The sequence below is a fragment of the Chiloscyllium punctatum genome, chromosome 49 (genome assembly GCF_047496795.1).
Source record: "Chiloscyllium punctatum isolate Juve2018m chromosome 49, sChiPun1.3, whole genome shotgun sequence".
Lineage (NCBI taxonomy): Eukaryota > Metazoa > Chordata > Chondrichthyes > Orectolobiformes > Hemiscylliidae > Chiloscyllium > Chiloscyllium punctatum.
The window spans coordinates 44,333,769-44,349,476 of NC_092787.1; the positions used below are offsets into that span (position 1 = coordinate 44,333,769).

At 41.2% G+C, this 15,708-nt stretch overlaps 1 protein-coding gene across 5 annotated transcripts in view; it reads left to right on the forward strand.

Moving 5' to 3' along the window:
• LOC140469656 (FK506-binding protein 15-like) overlaps nucleotides 1–15,708 on the forward strand; it is a 97,903-nt gene that overhangs the window by 25,672 nt on the left and 56,523 nt on the right. For all 5 annotated transcript variants that reach the window (XM_072566368.1, XM_072566370.1, XM_072566369.1 and 2 more), the window contains 6 exons: nucleotides 3,665–3,713; nucleotides 4,221–4,337; nucleotides 9,975–10,083; nucleotides 10,471–10,565; nucleotides 13,625–13,727; nucleotides 14,041–14,150. In XM_072566368.1, the coding sequence (XP_072422469.1) occupies nucleotides 3,665–3,713; nucleotides 4,221–4,337; nucleotides 9,975–10,083; nucleotides 10,471–10,565; nucleotides 13,625–13,727; nucleotides 14,041–14,150 (583 nt within the window). The remainder of the gene's footprint in view (nucleotides 1–3,664; nucleotides 3,714–4,220; nucleotides 4,338–9,974; nucleotides 10,084–10,470; nucleotides 10,566–13,624; nucleotides 13,728–14,040; nucleotides 14,151–15,708) is intronic.

Here is a 15,708-nt window from a genome sequence, read left to right on the forward strand (position 1 = left end):
TCTTCACCTCTTTTTCTCCCCCCCCCCCCCCCCATCCTTCCTGTAGATTTTGTGTCCTGAAACACTAAGCTGCCAGTCCTAACCATCGCTGAGCCACATCTCTGTAATTGCTATGATAGCTCAGTCCCACGTTCCTAACTGTGCCCTGAGTTCATCCACTTTATCTGTTAGGCATCTTGCATTGAAATAAATGCAGTTTAATTTACCTTGTTCTCTGCTTTGCTCCCGGGTGTTTGACTCGCGCCTTTTCCCAACTGTACCAATCTCAGACTGATCTCTTTACTCTTTCCTTTCCATATTTCTGTCTATCTCCTGTCTCCTGCCACCCACCTTACTAGTTTAAATCCTCCCGAGCAGCTCTACCAAATCTCCCTGCCAGTATGTTAGTCCACATTCAATTCAGGTGCAATCTTTGCTCCTTAACAAACTACAGATCCAGAAAATAGCACCATCTTGTTACACTCCAAAGCACTTCACCAGGCTAACTTAATACCTATGTTTTATATTTTTTAAAGTTTAATGAAGAGAGAGATCTCAGTAAAACACATAATCAATAACAAACCCACATTACTCACTGTTGTAAATTTGCCTCAAGGTTACATTAAAAGCTATTCATTTAGCTTCTTCCTATGTGTGAGCTTCCCCACACAGGTTCCTCTGTCACCTGTGAATTTCCCTGTTTGTTAATTTTTCCTAGATGCACTCCGATGTCCGGAGGTACTTGAACAGCAAAAGCAGTAGCTGTGCAGATTGACTGCTGTGTCAGACAGCAGGGTAGGTTTCTTTATCTGACCATATGGTCTTTGACTTTGTATGTCTTCCTCTTTTTCAAAGTGCCAATGTTTTGATCTTTCTTTCCCCCCCAAAGTTCCAAAACAATGCAACAACTCATTAGAGTAATTTCTGGTCCTGGAATTCGAGAAAATCACCTCCAACACCTAAAATACCTCAAAGGAACAGATCTTACAGCTGCAGTTTTTTCCTGATGAGAGTTAATGGTGCATAGCCAAGGGACAAGTTTTCTTTCAGACAAAGGCAAAGTGTTTCCAGACCCAATGTGTCTGTTTGTAATGATACTATGGCTTTAAGAGGTGTCATTTTAATCTTTAATTTTTCCAAAAACTTCAAGGGGTTATGATCAGTAAATACAATTGTTTCACATGTGTTACAGGCAATATAAATATTGACATGTGATGCCAAAGCAAGCTCTAGGTCTCCTTCTTAATCATGGAATATTTCTGTTGATTATTCAGTTTTCTCATAAAATACCCAGTAGGTCTTTCTATCTTGTCATCGTCTTGTTGTAAGATCTTCTTCATTGGTCTTCAGCACTGACTCCAATATCAGTTGCATTGATAGATGCCTTAAATGCAGTCAAATCCCTTTGGACATTTCTCCATCCGTTGAAATTTTCTGTACTACAATAAGTCAGTCAGTGGAGCCTCAGTAACATTTCTTGTTTTCCCATCCCATGGGGTCATTTACCCATATGCAATAATATGGCCCAGTAACCACCAACCCCCTCCTCCTGAAGTGGAGCATCTATTGGAATTGTTTGATCGAAGTGTTCCTTCCACATGTGTATAAAAATCGCCAGATTATTGATTAACACCCCACAATTAGGTAATCCCAAAATCACTTTATTCGTTAGTCTTAGAAATGTAGTTGGTACATTTTTCACACCAAATGGCATGTTTATAAACTGGTACAGCCCATTCGAAGTCACAAAAGCCAAAATTGGTTTTGCTGTATCAGATAAAGGTACTTGCCAGTACCGTCTGAGTAAGTTCAACTTGGAAATATAACTTGTTTGTCCCACCTTCTCAATACAGTCTTCCAAATGTGAAATAAGATTGTGTAACTGCGTTGGCTTTGTGACAGTCCATACACAACTGTTGATTACCATCTGGTTTTTGCACCAATACTATGGGTGAGTTCCATTTGCTGCAACTCACTTCAATTACCTTGTCTTCGAGCATGCATTCAATCTGCCTTTAAACCTGTGCTAACTCCAATTCAGGATCATCTGAACTTGGTTCTTCTCTCTGTTGTCACCAGTAATGCATTCTCCTTTTGCTTTCCTTCCCTATCAAAATGCCTTTTGAGCATAAACAAAAACAGAACTTGCTGGAAAAGCTCAGCTGGCCTGGCAGCATCTGTGTAGAGAAATCAACATTAACATTTCAGGTCAAGTGACCTTTCCTCTGTTCTGCCTTTTGAGTTCAGTAATCCTAAACCCAACCTGGGGTTAGAGATTTTAATCCTGTCATGAGCTCCAGATTTGTTATGGACCAGACCAAACCCCCTCAAAATATATTAAGAAGATAGTCTAGACCCTTTTTATTTTAAAGGTAAGTGTAATGTGTTGCGTTCCAGATGCAATTCAATTGGTCAAACTACCCAACATTAAGCAAAGTATACTTTTATTTTTATAAGAGTTAAAATACAGACAATAATAAAAGGCAAGAATTGGCTAAACTAGCTCTATTGACATGCATTACAAAATGATAAATATATTAGCTACTAATTAACTGTTCTAATATAGTATAATCCCGTGAACATCCTTGGCAAAGGAACATTCAATAAAACTGTCTCGCGTGTATTTCTAGCCCCAGGAAGAGGACCCCAGCTTTTAGCTGTAGTAGAAAGAATAATAAGATCTTCCATGCCCAGCTTCAAGACCACAGTAACTGCCACTGAAAGCTAAAATGAAAATAAACCCTGTTTTTGTGGGAGCTTGATCTCGCCCATTCAGGGAGCTTCTTTTGTTCAACGTTTTAAAGTAAAAAGCCCACAAGGCCTTATAAGCTGTTTGTTGGCTTTGGACTGCTTGTCACCTCTGTCTCAACTTTTCATAAAGAAAACAGGACAAAATGCATCTCTCAAAGACATAGTATTGTCACATGGTAGACTGAAGAGCTGCTGTTGGAACACTGAAGCACAAGGGCAAGACTGAAACTGCAAAGACAAGCAGATGAGTATAGAGATTACGTCTCAGATTGTTGAACTCTGCTGTTGTTTCTGAATTTGGAGATGCTGGTGTTGGACTGGGGTGTACAAAGTTAAAAATTCACACAACACCAGGTTATAGTCCAATAGGTTTAATTGGAAGCACTAGCTTTCGGAGCGCTGCTCCTTCATCAACCACCTGATGAAGGAGCAGCACTCCGAAAGCAGGTGCTTCCAGTTAAACCTGTTGGGCTATAACCTGGTGTTGTGATTTTTAATGTTGTTTCTGAATACAGTAAAGTGCCTTCTTGAACAATGAGGTTTTGCTTGTTGACGAAATAGAGATCGCTCAAACTGTCTCCTGTAGCGCAAATGAGGAGGGCAATAAATGCTCATTTTGGCAGTGATGCACACGTTATAAAATGTTTTACTACATCCGGACTTTTGCTGTTGGTGCCCCCATATTGAAGTCAATTATCAAGTAGAATCTGTTTGTGTCCAACTTCACTGTGTTGTACACTGCACTCTGTTGATGCATTTGGTAAGACTTAAAGTTGGGAGTTTTGAGAGTTAGTGCCTGATAGCTATTTGATTTATTTGAGAGAGGAACTCTGATATTTTGGATGTGCTGAATTATCAAAAATAATTTTGGAGATGAAGAAGGAAATGGGTTTATCCTTAAGCTGTTAATCAACAAAATAATCATGCTTTTCAGGGAGCCTGTGGTGCGGGCCAAGTCAAATTCACTGAGTGACACGTTAGCTGTAAGTAAGAACTCTGCTTTATTGTTGTTGCGCAGTGACCTCTGCTTACTATTCAAGTTGTCTTTCCGTTTTTCTTTTTGGCTATTGTAATTCTATTTCCCCCTCATCTGCTTTTACTTCCTGTGTGAATCTTGAAAATGAATCAGGCAACCAGTTGCTGATGTCCTCTATCGTTGGTCAATTGCAATGCATGGAAGAGATGCACACAGCCCTAATTCCTCCTTGTCTTTCTGAAATGTGGTTGAGAATAGGAACTTAGTAAATAAAGTTGTGAATGTGTAATCAACTACTTCATAATGTTGGACATGTACAGCCATGTTTCTGAGACTGTGGATTTCATGCCTGGCTGAGTCCACATTTACATCCCTGTGTCAAATTGAACTCTTGTCAGTTAATGCTACGCAATTGAGTTCAGCCTCTGAAATAAAAGGGAATTGAGAGAGTTACCCTTTTCTTCTTGCTTTTGCTTACTGTTGCAGCCAATCATTGTGTTTTGTTTTCCCCTAGAATCCAGACACCACGAAAGCCAAGTTGATTTCTCGAATGGCGAAGATGGGTCAGCCGATGCCATTTCTCACAGGAGCGCTTTCTGCACAACCTGACTCCAGTGACTCAGAGCTTGAGGTAAAAATTTGGCAAGGCCCATGCCTTTCTCTATTTTCATCTGTTTTATTTACTCTGCAATATTTCAATTAATCTAATTTTTGTACTGAGTAAGTTTTTTGGTTCTGTTTGGTTCTAAGCCAAATGGAGGAAGTGGAAGAGAGAGAACTGATGAGCCTTGTGGGGAGGGAATGGGATAGGGAGGGATGCGAGCAGAGGGGAGGGGAAATGAATTGGTGTTGGGGTATTTGCAGGGAACAGCGCGCATGGTAAATGGCGTCAACAAATGCAGCCTGCTGGTTTAAATGACGAGATATTTGTTCTCTTGTATCTGCTGTAATATGCAAGTTGGTTGTTGTAACCAAAGTGCTTAAAATTTGGATTTCTACAGTTCATTTTGCAGTTGATTTGCCAAGTAATAAAACAGATGCATGCACATAACAGTTCATATGAGTGAGAGGGTTGGTGGTGGCGTTGTGGTGCTATCAGTGGGCTAGGAAACTAGAAGGCCAGGTTAATGTTCTGGGGACAGGAGTTTGAATCCCACCATGGAAGATGTTGAAATTTGAGTTAGATTTCAAAAATCTGGGATCAAATACTAGCCTAATTCTGACCATGTTGATTGTCAGGTGACTCACTAATATGATCTGCTGTCCTTGCCTTATCTGGTTACCCAGACCACACAGCAATGTGGTTGACACTTATCTGCCCTCTGGACACTTAGTGATGGGCAATAATGACTGAGCATCTAAATTCACATGTATATCCACATTTCAATAATATCCAAATCTAAATTACTGATGAACGATGTGAGTGTTTCAGTGTAAACGTTGTCTAACTCCACGAGCCTGCTATCCTAAACTTTGATAGACGTGTCTAGCTGTCCAAAAGTAAATTACGGAACAAAATTTTTTTCATATATCTACATTTCAAATATCTCCTTGGTTATTTCTTATGGCAAATGTGCTGTTTAAAAGAAATTGTTTCACATCTAACATGGAATGTATTTTGTGGGGGAGTGGGAAGAAACATAGCTCATGTCGGGGACTTCATAAACTCTGGTGTTCAGTAACTGGTTTCCCGACCCCATTTAAAAACTAAAATGCTTTGAATCCATTAAAAAAACTGACACACGGCCATGTTCAACATTTCCCTGTAGGTAAAGAGCATATGGGACAGATCACTTTCATCCTTTATATAAAAGCTCTAAACAGAGAATATGGAAGCAGGAGGAAGCCATTCAGTCCATTAAGCCTGCTCCATCATTTAACATGATTATGGCTGATGTTCCATCTCAAAGTCATACTCTTGCTTTCTCTCCATATATCTTCACACATTTTAGCCTCTGGAAATCTCTTTCTGTTAAATATATTCACTGACCTTGCCCCCCACAGCCTTTCGTGGCTGAGAATTTCACAGGGTCACCACTGAAAAAACTTCTGGATTAGTTGGTGCTGGAAGAGCACAGCAGTTCAGGCAGCATCCAAGTAGCTTTGAAATCGACGTTTCGGGCAAAAGCCCTTCATCAGGAATAAAGGCAGTGAGCCTGAAGCGTGGAGAGAGAAGCTAGAGGAGAAGGTAGCATAGAGTACAATGGGTGAGTGGGGGAGGGGATGAAGGTGTTAGGTCAAGGAGGAGAGGGTGGAGTGGATAGGTGGAAAAGAAGATAGGCAGGTCGCCTCATTTTGGGAAGGATGTGGAAGCTTTCGAGAGGGTGCAGATGAGATTTACCAGGATGCTGCCTGGACTGGAGGGCATGTCTTATGAAGAAAGGTTGAGGGAGCTGGGCCTTTTCTCATTGGAGCGAAGAAGGATGAGAGGTGACTTGGTAGAGGTGTACAAGTTGTTGAGAGGCTAGATCGAGTGGATAACCAGAGACTTTCCCAGGATGGAAATGGCGATCGCAAGGGAGCATAATTTTAAGGTGATTGGAAGAAGGTTGAGGGGAGATGTCAGAGGTATGTTCTTTACCAGTGCATGGAATGCATTGCTGCAGTGGTAGTAGAGTCAAAGAGATTGGGGACATTTAAGTGACTCTTGGGTAGGCAAATGGATGATAGTAAAATGAAGGGTATGTAGGTTAGTTTGATCTTAGATTAGGATAAAAGGTTGGCGCAACAGTGAGGGCTGAAAGGCCTGTACTGTGCTGTACTGTTCTATTATCTATATAGCAGTTAATAATTGTACCATTTCCTCATTCATCTTTCGTTCCTTTTCAGATTGTAAGGGGCCTACATTTGTTTGTCCTATTCTATTTCTTTTTTTTTTGCACATGTCAAAGCTCTCTCAGTCCACTCTTAGAATTTTACTCTCATATGGCAACTTTTCCACTTTTCATCAATCTCTTAGTCCTGCTTTGCTGAATCGTGAGTGTTCCCCTGTGCTCAGATTTGCTACTTTTTCTAGTAGTTTTCTCTTTAGATCTAAAACTGTTCTTAATTTACTTTTGCATGTTGTAGTTTGGCCACATTTCCTGTTGTGTTCTCTTGTCCAGGAGGAATGTAAATAACTATTTTAATGCATATATTATTCTTATATGCTAAGTCCCTACCTACTGTCATGTCTTAGGCTGCATAACTTCATTGTATCACAGCTAACTTGTCCCTCATATGTTTGTTTAGTTAGGTTCAGATTGAACAATTTCAATTTCTATCTTGAATTCCGGTCAGTTCTTCTGCCCCCTCTCTCCTCTTTCTTCCCCCTCCCCCCCCCCCCCCCCCCCCAAAGCCAAAGGACACTCAACAAAATTATTAAAATATCCCTTGTTATTTCACAAAACCAAATCTAGGATAGCCTGTTTCCCCTTAGTTGGTTCTTCATTGTACTGGTCTTTAAAGAATTCTTGTACACACTCCAGGAATTCATCTGCTACTCAGTAGCTAATGTTGTTTGCCCTATTTGAATGCAAATTAAAAATAGCCATGATGACTGTTACACCTTTGTTGCATGCACCTCTAATTTCCTATTTATTCCCAATCCCGACATAATCAGCACTGTTTGGAGACCAGTCAACAATGAACGCTAATGTTTTCTGCTCCTTGTTGTTTCTTGGTGCCACCCAGGCTGATTTGACGTCCAGATTTCCTCTAACAATATCTATCTTATTATTACACTGATTTTGTCTTTTACCAACAACAACACCCAACCCCCCAACCTGCTTTCCTTTTGCCAGATCTTCCTAGATTGAATACCAACCATTCCATCACTCTCCCTGGCCACTGTCTAGGGCTGAATGAACCTACTTGGAACCAGCAGTCACCTATGCTCTCTAGTTCTGGATTCCCCCCACCTCAGGGAAAAGACTTGGTCTATTTATCCTATCCATGCCCCTCATAATTTTATAAACCTCTGTAAGGTCACCCCTCAGCCTCTGACATTCCAGGGAAAACAGCCCCTGACTATTCAGCCTCTCCCTACAGTTCAAATCCTCCAATCCTGGCAACATCCTTGTAAGTCTTTTCTGAAGCCTTTCAAGTTTCACAACATTCTTCTGATAGGAAGGAGACCAGAATTGTATGCAATATTCCAAAAGTGGCCTAAACAACATCCTGTACAGCCGCAACATGACCTCCCAACTCCTGTACTCTATACTCTGACCAATAAAGGGAAGTATACCAAATGCCTTCCTCACTATCCTATCTACAAGCGACTCTATTTTAAAGTAATTATGAACCTGCACTCCAAGGTCTCTTTGTTCAGTAATATTCCCTAGGACCTTATCATTAAGCGTGCTAATTCAACTCCATCTGCCACTCCTCAGCCCATTGACCCATCTGATCAAGATCCTGTTGTACTCCAAGGTAACCACCTTCGCTCTCCACTACACCTCAAATTTTGATGTCGTCTGCAAACTTACTATCTATATCTCCTATGTTCCCAACCAAATCATTTATATGTACGACGAAATGTCGTGAACCCAGCGCCAGTCCTTCTGGCACTCCACTGGTCACAAACCTCTAGTTTGAAAAACAGCCCTCCACCAGCACCCTTTGTCTCCTATCTTTGAGCCAGTTCTGTATCCAAATGGCTAGTTCTCCCTGTATTCCATGAGATCTAACCTTGCTAACCAGTCTACCATGCTCTGCCCTCATCAATTCTCTTTGTTTCTACTTCAAAAAACCTCAATCACGTTTGTGAGAATTCATTTTCCTTGCACAAAGCCATGCTGACTATCTCTAATCAGTCCTTGCCTTTCCAAATACATGTACCTCCTGTCCCTCAGGATTCCCTTCAACAACATACCCACCACTGTTGTCAGGCTCACTGGTTTATAGTTCCCTGGCTTGTCCTTACCACCTTTTTTAAACAGTGGCACTGCAAAACTCCAGTTTTCAGGTACCTCACCTGTGACTATACACATATCTCAGCAAGGGGCTCAGCAATCACTTCTTCCCTAGCTTCCCCAGAGTTGTAAGGTACACCTGATCAGGGCCTGGGGATTTATTCACTTTTATGCGTTTCAAGGCATCCAGCATCACGTCTGTAATATGGGCATTTTTAGAAATGTCACCATGTATTTCCCCACATTCTATATCTTCTATGTCCTTCTCCACAGTAAACACTGATGCAAAACACTCGTTTAGTATCTCCCGACCTCCTGCAGCTCCACACAAAGGCCGCCTTGCTCATCTTTGAGAGGCCCTATTCCTTCCCTAGTTACCCTTTTGTCCTTAATGTATTTGTAAAAACCCTTTAGATTCTCCTTAACCTTATTTGCCAAAGCTATCTCATGTCCCTTTTTTGCCCTCCTGATTTCCCTCTTTAGTATACTCCTACTGCCTTTATACTCGAAGGATTCACTTGCTCTCTGCTGTCTGTACCTGACCTATGCTTCCTTCTTTACTTAACCAAAAACTTAATATCTCTAGTCATCCAGCATTCTCTACACCTACAAGCCTTTCCTTTCACCCTAACTGGAATATACTGTCTCTGGACTCTTGTTATCTCGCTTCTGAAGCTTGTGCATTCCCCTTGTGTACTCCCCTGCAGCTTAAAATACTTGCATGAGCCAAATTTTATCACTCACCACTCCTATCCTCCTTGGCTTTTCAACTACTCATTTGTAAATTCTTGTTTTTTCTTGACTCTTCTCTTCCCGAAGTCTGCAGTCTCCTCTGATCTTATCACCATGCCAGTTCCATTCATGCCAAACTCTCCATGACTCTTATTTTTTCCTGTTGTGCAGCCATTATGTCCCAAGGGCACATTCCTTGCCTAAACCTATATATAACTTTTTTTTTTGGCCATTCTTTTATTTTTCAGCCATCTTTGCCTAAGCTGGTCACCCTTTCTTGGAGCTCCTTATTAGTCTCCATGTATTTTTTATTGATTAGACCTCTAAACTGAAAATGATTGTTTTATGTAAAAGGCATTATGTAAATTAATTTGTCCTTGCTATCCTCAGACCTCGGTTGTTAAATTCTGATCTGAAAGCTTTTCATATTCCGTTCCTTACTCTGTCCAGTCATAAGGATTTATTTAAGATGTAAAGAGGTTCCATTTGTTTAACTTTGAACATCTGTATCTCCATGCATCAGATATCACCTCTGCATTGAGTATTGAGTTGCAAGCTGGCATGGGTGATTATGGCTGAGAACTTGTTCTTGTTTTGATTTTCTTCACCCACCATCTCCTTAATGTCCTGTATCAATCCCACAGGATCATTCATTGAAGGGCACCCCACTCGCTGCTCCATCTCCTGCCCCATCATCGGTTCAGCACACTGCACATCCTGTTCACAATCTGCCTCCACAGCAGCCAGCACCAGGTAGAGTCTCTGTTCAGTTTACCTTGACCCTCTCATCGCCAGTTGTGTTATATTTTGTGTCACTCTGAAGTTAATTAACTTGGGAAATGCACAACTCTTACTTGAATCGCAAATCCTTGGGGTTTGCTTGGTGCCTTGATCTGTTGTAAAGCCACTCTTGCTAATGTGGCAGTTGTGATCTCTCTACAGGCTGGAGAGTGAACGTGAGATATCCCTCGTTCTATGTGGAATCCTGCCACACTAGCTGCCTACTCACTACAAAACAGCTAGTTCTCAAACATTCGCCAGTCTAATTTTGCATTTTACACTACTCATCTATTTGTCATTCCTTACAGGAAGTTATTTTCTGAATTGTCATACTTTGCCTTTTTTTTTCTGTATTAACAGCGCCTGTTTCCATGCATGCATCCTCCTCTGCCGCACTATTGCCAGTCACACTTTCTGCACACCAAGGACTGGCTGGCAGTGGGCAGACCTTCCAGGTACACTGAAATATCTTCCATCTAGTTAGATTCAACAGGGGGAGGTAAGGGGCAAAACTTGCCAATTTCAGCCTTCATGAAATTTGGAATGCCGAGGATTGTCTACAATTCACATTCAGTGATCCAGACTTTATCCTGCCTGAATGTTTGAGTGGAATTTGCCTGAATGAACCTTCCACTGTATTGGATGTTTATGTAACATCGCTTTGTATGTGGGAAGTCATGTCTCTCAAAGTTGATTGAGTTTTTTGAAGAAGAAACGAAGAGGATTGATGAGGGCAGAGCAGTGGACATGATCTACATGGACTTCAGTAAGATGTTTAACAAGGTTCCGAGTGGTAGACTGGTTAGCTAGGTTAGATCACATGGAATCCAGGGAGAACTTGCCATTTGAATACAGGACTGGCTCGAAGGTAGAAGGTGGTGGGTGGTTGCTTTTCAGACTGGAGGCCTGTGACCAGTGGAGTGCCACAAGTATCGGTGCTGGGTCCACTGCTTTTCATGATTTTTGTAAATGATTTGGATGTGAACATAAGAAGTATAGTTAGTAAGTTTGCAGATGATACCAAAATTGGTGGTGTAGTTGACAGCGAAGAAGGTTACCACAGATTACAACAGGATCTTGATCAGATGGGCCAATAGGCTGAGGAGTGGCAGGTAGGGTTTAATTTAGATAATTGTGAGGTGCTGCATTTTGGAAAGGCAAATCAGGGCAGGACTTGTACACTGAATGGTAAGGTCCTCAGGAGTGTTGCTGAACAAAGAGACCTTGGAGTGCAGATTCATAGCTCCTTGAAAGTAGAATCACAGGTAGAGAGGATAGTGAAGAAGACGTTTGGTATGCTTTCCTTTATTGGTCAGAGTATTGAGTACAGGAGTTGGGAGGTCATGTTGCAGCTGTACAGGACATTGGTTAGGGCACTGTTGGAATATTGCATGCAATTCTGGTCTCCCACCTATCTAAAGGACATTGTGAAACTTGAAAGGGTTCAGAAAAGATTTACAAAGATGTTGCTAGGTATGGAGGGTTTGAGCTGCTGGGGCTGTTTTCCCTGGAGCATCGGAGGCTGAAGGGTGACCTTGGAGATTTATAAAATCATGAGGGGCATGGATATGATAAATAGACAAAACTCTTTTTCCTGGGGTGGGAGAGTCCAGAACTAGAGGTCATAGGTTTCGGGTGGGAGGGGAAAGATATAAAAGAGATCTAAGGGGCAACCTTTTCATGCAGAGGATGGTGTGTGTTTGGAATGAGCTGCCAGAGGAAGTGGTGGAGGCTGGTACAATTGCAGCATTTAAAAGGCATCTGGATAGGTATATGAATAGGAAGGGTTTGGAGGGATACAGGCCAAATTCTGGCAAATGGGACTAAATTAATTTAGAATATCTGGTTGGCGTGGGCAAGTTGGACTGAAGGGTCTATTTCCTTGCTTGTACATCTTTATGACTCAGACTGTTAACATTTTTGATGCAAAGCTTTATAGTATGGTTATCAGCTGACTGAGACAAGTCACAATGGAGAATTCTCTTGACATCAAGCCAGCAAATAGCAAGCATGTTTTATCATTCACTTTTTATCATTTCACAGAAATTGTGGAGGGCTATTTGGGACCAATGGATATCTGTACGCACTTGACAGCCAATTAATTAGTTTCCAAGTATCTTCGCTATTGATATACAGTGAGCACAGTAGCCAGGTTGCACGTAACCAGCACTCGTTAACAGCAATGCAGTCATCAGATTTCATGATGAACTGATGAGTATAAATATCCTGTATATTTGTGGAATCTCTCATTTCTCCATTCCGCTAGGTTTTAAATTTCCTTTTTAAGGTTCATAATATTTTAGCTTCTACTTTAACCTGTTGTGTATGTTCAATCTTCACCTTGTTTGTGAGTGTCAGCAATGACATTTTGTCCTATGAGTCTCAAAGTTCCAGGTTCGAGTCCCATTTGAGCTCAAGCACAAAACTCAAGATCCAATGACCCAAAGTAGTGCTTTAGATAGTACTCTGCATCCATGATAGCTGGCACGTGTGGCCTTCAACATCTCTCTCTAAAGATGGCACTTCTGGCAGCTCAGTACTATCTGACTACTATGTTGGAGCATTGATCTTGAGGTCTGTGCTGAAGCCCCAGCATAGGACTTGAACTTGGAACCTTCGTGACTGAGGAGCAAGTTTTACCAACTTGCCGTAGCTGACGCACAAAAAAGCTTTGGATTGAACAGACACAAGGGGTTAAAGTAGGAGCTGAAATTGATATCTAACGGAGTGGAGAAATTTGAGATTCCGCAAAGATGAAATTAGTTTTTCAGCTATTCAGTAATGATGTCTGAGCCTGCCTTTTTAAGAGTTACATCTCATTAAATGTGTTTTTTTTTTCAAACCTCAATAAAGAGTGACATTTTGCATCATTTTCATAATTGGTTTCCATTTGCAAGAACATAAAAATTGAATATCTCGTGGAGGAACAGGAGATCACTGGTAACTTCTGGCTTGCTGCATTTATCTGTGCATGAACAGATTGACAAACTGCTGTCATTTTCCCAGAATCATGGTTAGAAACACTGAAGGTCTCCTTTTTCCAAAAAATCTGCAGACTCATGTCGAACAAGATTTTACACCAAGCCAATGCAGATGGGAGGGCTGTTATAGAGCTGGAGAATGTTGGAGGGAAGTGCGAGCATTTTCTCTGTTGCTCATATCATTTAATTTAAAGTATTCTTAATAGGGCCAATGTTTCTACACTCTTTGCTCATTGTTGGTCTATTCCTGGTGTTACTCTGTTGATGAGCACAATACTGCAATTTACCTAACAATAGAAAATGGTTTCACCCACGAAGTGAATCTGCAGTGGAGTAACCTGTTCACTTGAGCATGGTCACTTCCTGATCCTGGACACTGGTTAATAAGGTAAAAAGGATGCTATCTGTCCAGCTAAGGAAGAGCAGTGAAGTTAGCATCCATGGCTGATAGATTGAAAGCTAAAGGAAATTTTGAGGATTTTGTTTCAATGTAATCAACTCCTTTTGTCTTTTTAATCTTTTCTCTCATTCAGCCATATGCAGGGATATCCTATGGTTACCCACAAGGTCATGCTGCGCAGACCCAGATTCAGACAGTTGCACCGATGTACCCAGCCCAGGCACACCAGTATCAAGGTATATGCATACTGGAATTGTACCAGACATTATGCTAATCTTGTTACATTTTTTGGTTAATGTTAAGCTTCTGGAAAGAATCTTAAATTGAGAGTCTGTATTTGCAGTCTAGCAATTGGCACTTGCCAAATATCCTTTTTCCAGTTTTGTAGACACTTGCTTAGTTTGTGATTTGAGTGTTAATTTTCCAGTTTGTGGAGAAGTAGGTGGGTGAAGTAGTTGCATAGTGTATTAGTTTAAAAAAAACTGTTGTTCCAAGCAAAATATTTCAACACTGTGTATGTTGTTGTGCTGCTTCTTTGTGTTTTAATAGCTGCTGGAGATGTCACTTCCTTTATGATGACAGAGGCACGCCAGCATAACACTGAGATTCGATTGGCTATCAGTAAGGCGTCTGATAAAATTGACCAGCTTTCTCTTAAGGTGGGTTGCTGTTGGAGTCTTCGGTCTGGCTTGTTTCCAAACACTGAATCAATTACTCAAACAGAGGCCAGTGAGCACTAACAATGCTATCAGCTACAGATATTGTCTAAATTATCTTGTGTGATCATTGATGTTCACATCTTCTTGCTGCAGTCATTGAATATTCCCCACAGATGCCAACTGTTTTGCTGTTCCTTTTATTGCTGGATGAAAATCCCGGAACACCTTGCCTTGAGCACAGTGAGTGCACCTTCACCAGATGGCTCCTCACCACCTTGAGGGCCAGTGGGGATGAACATCAAATGCTGACCTTTCCAGAGATTCCCATCCCATGAAATAATTTGTTAAAAACTTCCATGACCTATGAATTGAAGTTTTCAAAATAAATTGGGGGGGCGGGGGGCAAAGATGAAATCGGGCTTGTGTTTTGTAGTGTCCAGAGCCAAATGTTCTGCCGACAGCTGTTACTGTTTCAAGGATTATCACAAAAATATAAGGACTTGGAATTCAGGTGCAGAGTCAGGGATATACAAGCTTGGTAGAACATTGCAAGAGTGATGCTGCAGATGGGATAGCTAAAATGTGCGTTACAACGTGAGTGCGAAGAGTGCACTGCGTCGCAAGCCATCACAAATGTGTAATTATCCAATTAAACCTCTCATATGAGGAATTTGCCTGAGGACTGCTATTCAGCAAAAAGTACTTCACAGCAGGTTTATTCATGAACAGGAAATAATTATTTACTGTAAATAAACTTCTTTAACAAATGGTAAAAACTATTTTACGGTTATGCGATTAAAGCTTATAACCGTTTAAAACCCCAAACGCACCCACTCACTCACAAATAAGAGACCGTTTAACACAAATAGAACGGTGGGAAAATTAAGGGAGAAACAAATTATGTAGATCAGTGACCATTCTGCAAGGATGCAATGTCTTTGTCAGAATTCTTCTGATTTTTGGCAATAGTGACTGTGTTGCCCACAGAGAGATTGATCTTCGATTTAATAGCTAATGAAGTGAACCTAGGTCTTCTGTCATATTTTCTTGAGCGTTGCTGGTTATTTTTTATTCTTTCAGAGTGGAAAGAAAGAGGTGTTTTTCATTTTGCTTTCAGAATCTGGATGTCTCTGGGTGTACTGCCTTACAGCTCTGTGAAACTGCAGAGTGGCAAATTCAACAGGCAGCCGTGAGGCAGTTTTTTCTGAACATGGACTCCTGGTTCTGCTCGAGAGTGTGTTGCTGGAAAAGCGCAGCAGGTCAGGCAACATCTGGGAGCAGGAGAATTGATGTTTCAGGCATAAGCTCTTCATTAGGAATGAAGGGTTTATGGCCGCAACGTCGATTCTCCTGCTCTCAGGTGCTGCCTGCTGCGCTTTTCTAGCGCCACACTCTCGACTCTGATCTCCAGCCCTCACTTTTTACTCTGTCTTGTAAAGTATCCTCCTCACTCCTCCAGAAAGTAACATACACTTACATAGTTAAAGTGTGAAATTCCACTTGACCAAGTTCCAAAGAAAACACCCCTGTTGCTTTTATATGACAATGTCCATTTCTA